This window comes from Vulpes vulpes, chromosome 5 (genome assembly GCF_048418805.1).
Source record: "Vulpes vulpes isolate BD-2025 chromosome 5, VulVul3, whole genome shotgun sequence".
Taxonomy (NCBI): Eukaryota; Metazoa; Chordata; class Mammalia; order Carnivora; family Canidae; genus Vulpes; species Vulpes vulpes.
In genome coordinates this window covers 39,911,938-39,925,116 of record NC_132784.1, presented here as the reverse complement: position 1 = coordinate 39,925,116, position 13,179 = coordinate 39,911,938, and the positions used below count along the sequence as shown (strand labels likewise).

Genomic DNA, 13,179 nt, shown 5'->3' with positions numbered 1-13,179 from the left:
TTATGCATATTTTTAATTTAATTTATTCCATTAAATTTTGTTGTCATTCCCTTATGTGAATAATAGATGATTGTATTTCTCAAATGTCAGTCTAATCAAGTTGCTTTAGACTTAGATTTTTTGTATTACGTTGGTTTTATGAAATGAATTAAATATTTTCTGCCATTGAATTAATAAATCTAAGTACTTAGCTGTTGTATGTATTCAGGGTGTTCAAGAGTCCTTTTAAAATGAAACTTTTTATTTTCTTTACAGCTACTTATTACTGTGGCATTTAATCAGCCTGTTAAGCTTTATTCAATGAAATTTCAAGGGCCTGATAATGGTGAGTAATGGACAGCTTTTCTTTAACTTTCTGCTCTGTGGACCTGTTAGCACATATGTAAAACTTTTTATTAAATAATAGAGGTAGGGGTGTTCAAGATGGCTCACTCGGTTAGGCATCTGCTTTGGGCTCAGGTTGTGATCCCAGGGTCCTGGGATCAAATCCTGTAGGTGGTGGTGGTGGTGGTGGTGGTGAGGTCCTTGCTTAATGCGGAGCCTGCTTCTCCCTCTCCTCTCTCTCCTATTCCCCCTGCTTGTGCTCTCTCTTTCAGATAGATGGTTAAAGTAGATTGATATTCCTTGTTTGAGGAAAGAAGAAATTTGCTTTGTTTCTAGAACAAAGCAAAGAGATTAATGAATGCAAATAATGTGAGGTTATTAGGAACTAAGATGAAAATTAAAATTTTTTTTTAATTTTAATCTGAAAACAAAGCACCTCTTTCTTCCAACTGTTGTTCTAAATCAGGATCAGAACTGGGGGAGATTTATATTTCACACTCCTTCTATCATTATATATAATATGTGGGGTTCTAGATCTTCCTATTTATGCTGTTAGTAGTTTCATCTTCTTTACGTATATTATATGTAAACAGGATCGTACAGGTAGTGGGGAGGTGGGGACTAGGATTTTGTTTTGTTTTCTTCATAATTGGGAGAAATAGCAAACATCCTATTTACCAGATAGCATTCCCTTCTCATTTGTTATTTTAAATTTTTATAAATGTTTCTCATTAATAAATTGTATCTTTAGTCTGAAAATACAAAGTATTTGTAAAAGCAGTTGCTTTAGAGATGAGTAAGCAATATGGATATCTCAAAGATTCCTTAATCAGCCACAAAATACGGGTTTTGGATTGTACCCTGAAGTTAAAGTGACTAAGGCATTCTTTAAATGTGATCTAACCACTTAACATATCTTAATCCCTAAGATGAAATTTGGCAATTTGTATAGTTAATTTCCTTTTAGCTAAATGTTGTCACTGGTACTGCTTTTCTCCTAAATAACAAATAGACCAGTTGTTGCCAACTGCAAGACCCAGTGCAAATGTTAATTTCTTTTATGAAACTTTTTGTTAACCTGCATACATTGTCAGACTATATTTCCACCTTCCCTCTACCTCCTCACTAGTAGTATTACATGTATCATAGTATATTTTTTCTAGCTGAGGACAAGAAGTCTGTTTGTATATTTGTATGCATATGTACATATGTGTTTCAATGTAGTATTCCTAGGACTTAGTATACTACTAGCAGGCATTTAAAAAATGTCTATAAAAAAAAAGAATGGCTATGAAAATACTCAGAATTTCTTAAAGTTGCTAAAGATTTAAGTAGATATGTGCATATGTTTGGATGTGTGTCTGGTTGTATAGTGTGAATGTGATGGTGAAGGAAGGAAAGTATTGCAAGTTTGGTTTAACATTTAATTTTATTCTACCATTTTATAGGTCAGGGTCCTAAATATGTAAAAATTTTTATCAATCTACCCCGATCTATGGATTTTGAAGAAGCGGAAAGAAGTGAACCAACTCAAGCTCTGGAACTAACAGAGGATGATATTAAAGAAGATGGCATTGTCCCACTTCGTTATGTTAAGTTTCAGAATGTTAACAGTGTAACTGTGAGTATTTCAACTATATTTAATGCATTTCTGGGTGACAGTTCATGCTATTATCTTCAGTATCCTAGGTGATTCTAAATGGTCCTTTACAGTAGGTTTTAGTCCACTTGATTTGAAATGAGTAAAAAATATATAATGAACTAATTAAATTTTCTTTTTAATTGATATGCCCTAAAGAGGAAGGATAGGTTGATTTTTTGAAAAATTTGTGAATTTGTCAGTTTACTTACTTTATACATATTAGGCAGCTTCTATGAACAATTTAATCTAGAACATTCTTTATACTTAAACTGAAGGTATTTGTAGATTATCCTTCATACCGGGTGATGAGTGATAATTGTAAAATCTAATTTATTCTTCTAGAATGTACAGTTTTTAATGGTGTAGTGGTTATGAGCTCAATAAAAATGACTTTTTAAAAGAATACGTTTACATTATCTTAATTCATTAAGAAGTCAGCTGCTTCTTAGCAGTTATTAATTGCTTTTGTGAGTTTTAGTAATGAAACCCAGCATATGCTCTCCAAACCACCTCCTCCTCCCTTCCATCCCTCCCATTCCAGTCCTTCAGAGCAGGGCATAGGAGGGTTAGAATAGTGGAACACCTAGAAAAAAAGTGAGAACGAGCACAGAGTCCTTGAGAACAGTCCTTCCAAACTAATGTGATTTCCTTGTTCTAATGAAATGATTCTGGTTTTTGTAAATTAGAGAGTGCTATAATGTGTTTATTTTAGGAGATTTTCACTGTAATTTCACAGGATACATTTAGTAGGAAGATGAAGGATTATAATTGAGATTTCAGTATTTGAAATATTCTACCCAAATGAAATGGATGAAAATGGTTAGATTAAACTAGATATTGGTTATCAGATATTTTCCTGACTTTTGTTTGTACCTTATCCTCAATTGATGCCAGTTAATATATTTAGTGATGGAAGGAAGGCATTTATGGGGGAAAAAAAGCCCTTTCAACCCAAACATCTTGACATAATCTCCATCACTGAGTATCACTGTACATGGTTATCTTGAGATAGGCCCAAGTCTATGTGTACTGTGTCCTATCTCAAACTATTTTAGTATGTGACTTAGTCACAGGAAGTATGGTTATCAGTTTTTTGGTGATAAAATTGAAATCAAAAATGACAGTTTTGATCAGAAAGTCTAATCAAAGTAAGTAGATGAATTTTAAAAGCTGTAAATATAAACTTGTGTTAATTTTCAAAGAGCATTACAAATAAATGGAGAGCTGGTTCTACCTATTACAGACTCGGAAATTTTAGTAAGCTTAGTTTGAGGTGAATCTGTGCCTACCTATAAAAACACCAAAAAACTGATTAATGCTATCAGAGAACAAAAAGAAGTATGTCTTCTAAATCAAGAGAGGCAATATTCTTAAATAAACAGCATCTAGAGTATTGCATTGTTGTTGTTGTTGTTTTTTAAAGCATATAAAAAATCCAGTATATTGAAAAAGGATCTGTAAGTAAGCTGTTGTCTACTAACATGTGAGCAGAGTTTCTACATAGAAAGTATAGAGTCAAGCTTAAAGAAATATGCCGGCTATGGTATAGTTTTAGGAGCTGATTTCCAATACTATTTTTTCTTTTAGAATTTTAGGAAATTGAATGAATGAATGATTATCAGAAACAAAGAAGTGCAGAGACTTTCCTCTGTCAAAAACCAATTATAATAAAATTTCAGCAGTGGTCTGCCCACTGTAATGAATTTCATACTTGTTCAGCATTCTTTGTAAGGAATTTAGTTGTGACCCCTCCACACCCTCACACTGAATTATCCTGAACTTGTGTGGGTGGGTGTCTTGCCATGACATCCTGGAGAATGTGAAGACAGCAGGGCCCACAGTGGAATTAATAGTCCTATAGCAGTGGTAGACTAAATGTAGTTTGGGTTAATCCTTACAAAGAATGGAAGACATTTTTATTAATAATCTAACAAAATCAGTTTATGAAAAAAAGAACAATCATTAATGTAAAAATTCTTTCTTTCTTTCTTTCTTTCTTTCTTTCTTTCTTTCTTTCTTTCTTCTTTTTATTTTTTTTTTTTGATGGGGGGTATAGATATTTGTTCAGTCCAATCAAGGTGAAGAAGAAACAACAAGAATTTCATATTTTACTTTTATTGGTACTCCAGTCCAGGCAACCAATATGAATGACTTCAAACGAGTAAGTTTGTTTTAAATGGTATTTAGGGAAAGTATAAATATAATTTTAAAGAAATAATTTCTTAAAAATCAAAATCATACCATGTCATGAAATTTTAGGTTCAACTTGGACAGTAGGTTCTCCTAATAATATTTTTAGATGTCCAATGAAAGACAATTTCTAATAAAAATAAGTCCTGATACAGTGTCTATTAATAAATGGTATCCAAATAACAGGGTAAAAATATTTGCTTGGTGAGCACAGTATAATGCCCAGAATTGTTGAATCACTATGTTGTACACCTGGAACTAATATAACATTGTATGTCAGTTGTACTCCAATTTAAAAAAAAAAAATCCTTGCCTATAATGAAGTAAAAGATAGATAAAAAAAAAGTAATTTAACTAAATAATTGTTTGGTTATAGAAAGCAGTTAGGAATAATGTCAAAATAGGAATAAGTTAAAATCATTATTATTAATGAATTTTAAAGAATTTTGCTGATATTAAAATTTTGATTGTTTCCAATGAAAACATTTAAAATCACACAAATAATTTTAAATCAAAACGAATGGGTTCAGTTTTACTGCACTGAGATGCCTTTAAACCATGTCTGTGTGCTTAAGGACTACATTGCACATTTTCAGTGAACAGGTGGATTACGTATGTATGTATGTATGTATATGTACGTTTTTGTTTTGTTTTGTAGACACAGTCTTAAGGGTTGCAGAGAATTTATAAGATAAAAGAGAACCTTAGGAATGAGAACATTTTGTACCTTCATGGAATAGCTGCTCCTTCGTCACAGTTCCTTAGGGAGACTTGTAAAGTAGTGCAACCACAGATCATGGAAATGTTAGCAGGAGCTTCCCCCATGCAGAACCCAGTTGCTGTACCCAGGTTAAACATGCAGCAGCACGGAGAATGTAGGTGTGGCTGTATTTCTGATGGCTGCCTTTGGCAGTCAGTCTAAAACTGGAGATGATTATTTGGGAGGAAGTTTCCTTAGGGTCTGGAGGAAGACCCAGCTGAATAGTTAGACCCCTGCTTGGTAGGAAACTGAAGCCATGGAGCATCCTGAAAACTCTTTATTCTTTTTGGTAGTATCTACAGATCTCATTATAATTCAATTACAAAAAAATTCATAAAATTGCATAACCGTGGATGAGTTTATAAAATTGTATGCTGGCTTTTAGCAGAATTGATAACCTTGACTATAGGTATTTTAACTGCTCATTTTTGAACTACAGTGACTTCCTGTCTCATTCTTAACTTTTGGGAACTGTAGGACAATTACGTATTTAGATTTGTTTTGTCAAATATCTGACATTTATAATGACAGGTCAGAAGAAACAGAGATTAAACATCTATATTTTTATGTAATGGGATATGCTGTACTGGGCAACTGTGTGAGCACCAAAGAAGTTTGGGCTGCCTGCTTTGTTATATTGCCTGTTTGAATTAAATGTCATTGGATTTGGCTTTAACTGCCTTGCATAGTTTGTTTTTAGCTGAATTCCTTCATAGGATCTACTCTAAGCTCTATACCATTCATTAATTTCAGCTCAGGTTCCCTGCTTCTCACCTCTATTCGTGCTATTTGGATTCCATTTTTCTCTATGACCACTGCTCCATCTTGACCATCTTCTTACCAGCCTGCCATTCAGTCAGCTTTTCTAATATGCATTAATGATCATCCATCGAAGAATCTGTCTCCGCCTTTTTGGTTTAACATCCTCTCTCTCCTGTGCCTTCTGGCCTAGTTTCTCTCTCTGTCTTTTACTTACCAAACTACCTTTCCTGGACTATCTTTAGATTAGCAGAGATGTTAGACTTTTCTTGCTTGGGAATATTTGTGTTTGTTTTGTACATTGGCTATGTATCATTTAACTAAATACTTTTTAAATTTTACTTAACACTGCTATAGAGCAATAGTTCTCAAACTTTTTAATCTTAGGACCCTTTTACACTACTTAATATTATTGAGGGCAAAAAAGAGATTTTGTTAATGTAGGCTATATTTATTTAATATTTACCCTTTAAGAAATTGAAACCAAAAAAAAAAAAAAAAAAAAAAGAAATTGAAACCGAAAAATTTCAAATTATTTATAAATAATAAACTCATTATATGTTAACATAGATAATATTTTTAAATTAAAATACATATTTCCCCCACATCAAGACCAATTTATCAAGAAGAGCATTGTTTTTGCTTTACAAATTGTTATGCTCTCTAACTTAATAGAACCCTCTCATTCTCATGCCTGCTTCTACATTCAGTCAAATTTGCTATCACAGATCATGTAGCCTCTGGAAAACTCCATTGAACACCTGTGAGATAGTGAGAGTTAAGAAATAACAATTTAGCATTATTATGAAAATAGTTTTGAATACTCCCAGAAAGGACCTCAAGGACCCCTGGCCTAGACCGCTTTGAGAATAATTTATTACTATCATGGACTCCTTTCTTGGTGCTAGTCCCTTGCTTTTAATGTTTGATAAATTTGAATGGGTTCAGTGATTTTTTTGTGGGGGGGGCGTTTCAGAGATTTTATGTATGTTAATATTACATTGCATTTTTTTTAAATTTACATTTAATTTCTTTTTAATGAGACTTATGTCATTCATTGAATTGTTCCTCAAAAGTAAGCTAAAAAAAAAAAAAACCCTAATACTTCAGTGCTTTTTGCATTCAGCTAAGTCCACAACATCAATGTAGGAAAATTGCAATAAAAAATTATTTATGTTTAACTGAAATTGGCCAGTTTAGATTTTGTATAGATAGAGTTGCTTATTAAAAATTATAAATGAATTTGGTTTCTAAAAAAGGAAATAATAGTTACATGGTGTGGTACTTGTTGTCTCTGTAGTATTATGCTAGATGTATAATCCCTTTGTATAGCAAGTTTATATTCTTAAAAGATAATATATAAACATTTGGAAAGTTGATCAAAGTTTAGTTAAAGTCTCTTCCTCTAGAGGGTATTTTCATGCTTTCCTAGCCCAGCAATAGATACTTAATTCTTCCCAAAAATGGCTGGGAGAGGACGAGAATGTTTTGGGGAGGGTCTTGAACTAAACTTTGGGAGTCGAAATGGATAGCAGTGAAGGAAAAGATAGCAGTGGGCACTCCAGGTAGAAGGGAAAATAGGAATTTTCCATAGGCATGAAATGGGAAGGTGCAGGACTTTATTTAATCAGTCTGAATTTCAAAGGAATTAGAATTTAAAATTTCAAAATAGATTTGGCATGTATTTTATCAGTTCAGAGGGGAATGCTTTGATACCTCGTTGTGTAATGAAGAAAGCTGTAAAAAATGGTTTAGAGAATGATAAAATAGAATTGTTTTGCATTTTCAGTTCACATTTTTATATTGTGTGAGTTGTTTCTAGATAATTTTAGTTTTCAGAGTATCATTGATCTTCTCCTTATGTCACTAAGATGACAGAAGCTAAGGTAATGCTAATGAACCTTGGATGTGGATAGAAATCTTAGACCTCCGTGCATGCTATTCTAACTTTAAAGGTTATACTTTTAAGACCTCGTAGACCAGAACACACCTCCCACTTGTCTGTTCTTGGCTATTATAGGTGTTGTGCACAGATTATAATATACATTTAGGCTATTTGTTGTTGTAAATGGAGTCTTTGTGTTGCAGCATGAAAAGCTTGCCATCTTAATTGGAAGTAGTTATTTTCTTTGCTAAAATGTGCTCTTTATATGGATTGCTTTATTTTAATAAAAAAGTAATAACCTACAAGTATACACATATGAGCCAAATTGAAGAGGCTTTTGCTTCTTGGGGAATGAGGTGCATGTGAAAAGCAGAGCAGATTTTCATCACTGTAATAAAAATAGACTTTTCTAAACTGGCCATTCACCGTATCAGCTATTTTTGTAACATTTCTGTCTGTTTATTTTTCAGCTTTTTTAATGCAACTCAAATGAACTAAAAACAGAAGATTTTTTAAAATGAAGTAATATAAAGATTGACCTTATCTCACTCTACTCCCCTCCTTGCTTCTCTGCTCATCTAGCACCTGTCTGCTCTCACCCTTCCCATGTTCTCGCCATTGTTGGTGCAAGATGTCTCCAGCTTCTATCATCTGGATCAGCCTTGTTACCTAGATTTCCTCAACCATCTCTTTCTTCAGATCTTATTCTAGCTGTGTGTCTCAGTTGGCATTTTGTTTTGGTTTGCTTTTTATTTTGGGCTTGCAACTAGGTGCTTTAATTTCATTTATCAGACCATGTTGCTCCCTGACTTTTATTTTCTTACTTTCTCCTATCTCATGTTTCATTTTTGGTACTATATTTTGAGAAATCATATTGCAATAAAATGTTGTTGTAAATGCTTTTAGACTTAACTAGTTGGATGTTTTAATCCAATCTAAAGTTTAAATTTTATTTTTTGGGAATTATAGAATCATTTTGGAAATCATATATGAACAATTTCATCAACGTCTTTTATACTAGAACTAGTATGGTATATTGATTAGGCCGCAGTTAAGAGACATGGATTTTCTTTTCTCAATGGAACTGCAGCTCCAGAGTCTTTTTTTTTTTTTTTTTTTAAGATTTTATTTATTTGAGAGCATGAAAGAGTGTGTACGAGCAGGGGGGAGGGGCGGAGGGAGAAGCAGACTCCCTGCTGAGCTGGGAGCCTGATGCAGGACTCCATCCCAGAACCCTGAGATCATGACCTGAGCCGAAGGCAGATGCTTAACCAACTGAGCCATCCAGGCGCCCACCCCGGCGCCCACCCCAAAGTCTTTTTGCTGATTAATTATGGGCACGTCCTCTGCTTTGCCTACCCAAGTGAGCTCAAGGCATTGAAAGATGGACTGAATGTTAGGCTGGGTTAAACTCTTAACATGGAAGATCAATGGACTCTTTTACTGAATAAATATTTTTGACACCTAATTTTGATGTACCTAGACTATTGTTTGTCTGAGGTGTAATATAAACACTTAAAAATGAATAAAATAGTTTCTTTAAAATGTTTGGGATGAGAACATCCATATTGGAATGCTGAATTTCTTCTTTTTTACAGAGAGTACACATTGGAAAGTTGAGAGTTATCAACCTGTGAAACAGTATGCAGATTTGTGTCTTCTGTATCACATCTGCTAAAATTTTAATTTTTAATATTAGTTGTTTTTGTTTTCTTTTGCTTTATCTAATAGCTCTGTGTTTTGTGTGTTCCCAAGTGATAATAATGATCAATAATGCTTTCAATGTGTATCTGCTTAAATTCATTAGTGATATAAATACTACTGCCTTTCCTTCTTTCTTAAGAAGGCTCTAAAGCCCTGAATATTTTACTCTTATTTGCATATTTTTATGAAACTATCTCTTTAGCAACTTTCTGGCTTTTGGGGCTTTCTAACACATAGTTTCTGTGGAGTAGAGAAGAGATCTTTTAAAGTAATGAAACTGGTTTTCCTCAAGGTTGGGAAAACAGCATGCCTGACATCATGTGATTGAGAATTAAGTGGAAGGGTTTTTATAATCTTCTCTCATGAATGATGTTGACCCGGCCATGTTCTGTTTTAGACCCGACATGTACTGAAGACCTTTATGAGTTTTGTTTGATTCAGACTACCATTTGGAACAGAATCTGTTAAAATATGAAAGTTACATTTACAGATGTACATAGAAGTCTTTTTGTATACAAATATATATTCTGTAGCTTGCAGGTAGATTTCTTTCGAGGCATTTCTGCTGTGAGAATATATTGTCTAATGGTAAACGTCAGGTTTTAGTAAATTATTTGCTTAAAACATAGTTGTAGAACCTTCCTACAGAGGATTTGTTTTCTAGCACTGTTGGTAGAAACCAAGTGTATTCTTACATTTTTATGCTGCCACATTTATACCAAGTAGGACATTTTTAAAGCCCTCCAATGGAGAATATTTCTAATCGTTGACAGAAACAAGATTTATTCCTTATGTTTTTTTAAAAAAGAAAATATGCAAAATTAGTCATTTTTAATCTCTTTTCATTGCATATCTGCATATGAGAGAAAAGTCTAGAAACCTGTCATCTTGGGCATTTAGACATAAGTTTAGCATTCTCTTTTAATTCTAGGGTATTTTGTGATCGACATTTGATTTCTAATTGCCTAAAAATAGTTTGCCAAATATATTCACTCATATAGCATCATCCTTTTATTAACTTCTCTAAACTGTCAACCTTGTTTTGAAAAATTGCGTTACTTTTCCTTTAAACAGTGTGGGAAACCAAAAATAGCCTGCATGTGTTTTATTTTTAATTCCTTGAGGCTGGGAGGAAAGGGAAGGTCACAGTTTGTTTCAACAGTGAAAATATATACTGCATGCCCAAAAAAGGGGGGAGGGATAAAAATTAATGCCAGGCTTTAAAGATGATTACCAATTAATAATATTATTTTGAAAGTAACACATATTTCTAAATCAATAAGATGTACATGTAAAGTTATTTTTGTTTTTCTAGGTAGTTGGCAAAAAAGGAGAAAGCCACTAAGGTACAAAAGACACTGGAAGACCATAATGCAATCAGATCTACAGCTCCTGGATAATTGCTTGATTCTCATCAGAGACTGTCAATATTCCATTCATTGCCATTACCAATAAATCATTGCTTTTGTTCGGATGGTATCACTAGCGTTTTTATTGTAATCTTGATACATGCAGTTGTAAATAAAAGTCACTACTTTTGCCAAGCTTAAATTTTGTCATTCTAATAACTATTTTCTCTTCTTCATTTATTTGAAAATTGGCCCACTTCTGATTTTAGAAGAGACTTATGTGTCTGGTAGCATATTAAAAGCCAGTTTTTCTCTTTAGGGGAGCAAGACTGTTTTAGGGAATTAAGAAGTGCATGTGTGCTCTATACACACACAGAAATGGACTTGGAACAGCTAAGTATGTTAAGATGAGTGCTAACCCATATGTTTATTAAACATTTGGGTATCTGGGCTATAGAAATTACTCAAATTATAATCTACCAGAAATAAACAAGTTTAATGAGAATTTAACTGTTCTCACTTAAAACTGTTAATGGGACCACAGATTTTAATTCCTTCTGGATGACCTTTAAAAAATTGAGTCTGCTGTTTTCTTTATTGTTGAAATCTGACCATGGGGTGAAAGACAGTATTGTGAATTCATGCAGCAATAGTAATTAACATTTTTTAATCAAGTATTTATTAACTACCAAAAGATGCAACGTTAATATACAGAGAACATGATTTAATGTTAAAAATGAATTGGCAAAATTATATGATGAAAGGTGTTTCACAAAAGGCTAGCAAAACAAAATATTCATTATTAGTTTTTTAAATATTAAAAGTAAACTAGAAAGTATTGGTAAATTTAATTTTTTCATTTTTCTATTTTTAAAATTAAAATTTAATTTTAATTTCTCTGAATATTAGAAATTTAGTGTTTGAAAAGAGTACACAGACTATTAGTTTTGATTCACTTAACACCTTTGAGGGCATTTTTGTCTAGGAATATGGTTGAGATCGCATTTTTGCCTTTGGGAGACCAATATATTTGTACATGTTTATGGGAAAAATTATGCAGAAGTATTTGTGTTAAAATAGTCACTTTCTAAAACCTTTAGTGTAAATACATGGTGTTTAGTTCCTTTCTATGTGAGCACATTAACTGGCCTGTGATGATGTCTATATACTATGTATTTCATAGTTACTTGCCTTGGGTCAAATGGAGGAGGAAGGGCAAGAAATAAGAGTTCATAACATTCCTTAATATAGACCATCTCAGATTAATCGCGTCTGAAGTTAGGGGTATGATTAATATCAAGAGTTTTGTTTTACACTTTTGTACACTTAACCTTTTTGGGTAATTGTTAAAGTGCCTCATCTTAAGTATTGCTGACCTTATCCTATTTATACTTGACAGTTTGAAAACCAAGTGAAAGTAATTTCGTATGTGTAAAGGATTGGGTATCAGATATATATTGTTTATGTGACTTTTCTATAACAACTGGTTGCATTATACAAACATTCCATGATTATTCAAAATTGTAAATAGTGAAAATGAATGTTTATAGGTAACTATAACATGTTTCACTATGGGAAATTTTACAAATAAACATACATAGTTGATATTACTTAAATCACCAAGCTGAAATGCTGTTTTCATCTAAAACAGTGTATGTGTGTGTATGTATACACACACACACACACACACACACATATATGGAATATATATATATGTATGCTGAATTTTCCAGGTGAATAAAAAAGAACATTTGAAAACACCCAGTTATTTTAACCAAAACCATTCCTGAGATAGTGTTTTCTAGAAAACTAATACTATGTTACTTGTTTTGTCAGACATAGCAGGGGAAAAAAAAAACCCCACAAAACTTTTCCCTCGATTTACATATTTTGTCATATTTCACACCAGGATGCATTATCTGATTTGAAACTAATTAAATAACCCATAGTAGAAACAAGAATATTTGAGTGCAGAGCTTTGCAAGAGAAGGCTGAGGTCAAGGGTAACACATGCCCTTGTGCCCATGGAAGACCTTTATGATCTATTTTGGCCAAATTATCCCCCAGTCTCATGATGGAGGTAGCTACATCTATTGGAGTTGACATGTGAGTTGAAACCTGTGTGCCACTTGGAGATGTATATTGTATTTTTTTGCAGCTTTTGCAGGGCAGTGCAGGTATTGCACACTTGGCCCCAGCGTTTTATGTATGGCTGCTATTAATTCAATGAAAAAAACATATACTTAATGTTGAGGGTGGGGGGCTTTTACACCTAAATAGTTCAGATCTTCCCGTGTTCCTCTTAATGTCTACAATAAATCTTTAATTCTGAAGTAAGAAAGCACTGGAATTGAGTTAGGCAACTTAAACCATCTCCTTTGGCTTACATTAGAGAACAAAAGAACTTTGGGGCTTCCGTGTTGCTTGTATTAATATTCAGATACTTCAAACTGGTAGATTGGGTTTTGTGTGTCTGATATACATGGAATTGGTCTTTTCTAACCTTAGATAATTTTCTTTGAAAGAAAAGTAACTTAGAGTAAGAAATCCATTCACTGATCACTGA

General features: G+C 33.0%; 1 protein-coding gene across 5 annotated transcripts in view; it reads left to right on the top strand.

The window, feature by feature from the left end:
* The window catches only part of TXNL1 (thioredoxin like 1), a 34,482-nt gene extending 22,253 nt beyond the window's left edge, over positions 1-12,229 (top strand). For 2 of the 5 annotated variants that reach the window (XM_072757940.1, XM_072757943.1), the window contains 5 exons: positions 256-325; positions 1,773-1,945; positions 4,023-4,127; positions 9,159-9,201; positions 10,580-10,815. In XM_072757940.1, coding sequence (XP_072614041.1) covers positions 256-325; positions 1,773-1,945; positions 4,023-4,127; positions 9,159-9,197 — 387 coding nt within the window. In that variant the 3' untranslated portion in view covers positions 9,198-9,201; positions 10,580-10,815. Of the gene's footprint in view, positions 1-255; positions 326-1,772; positions 1,946-4,022; positions 4,128-8,030; positions 9,202-10,579 lie in introns of all 5 variants that reach the window. The other 3 variants (XM_072757941.1, XM_072757944.1, XR_012001548.1) reach the window with 2 other exon arrangements.
* The last annotated feature ends 950 nt before the right edge of the window (positions 12,230-13,179 follow it).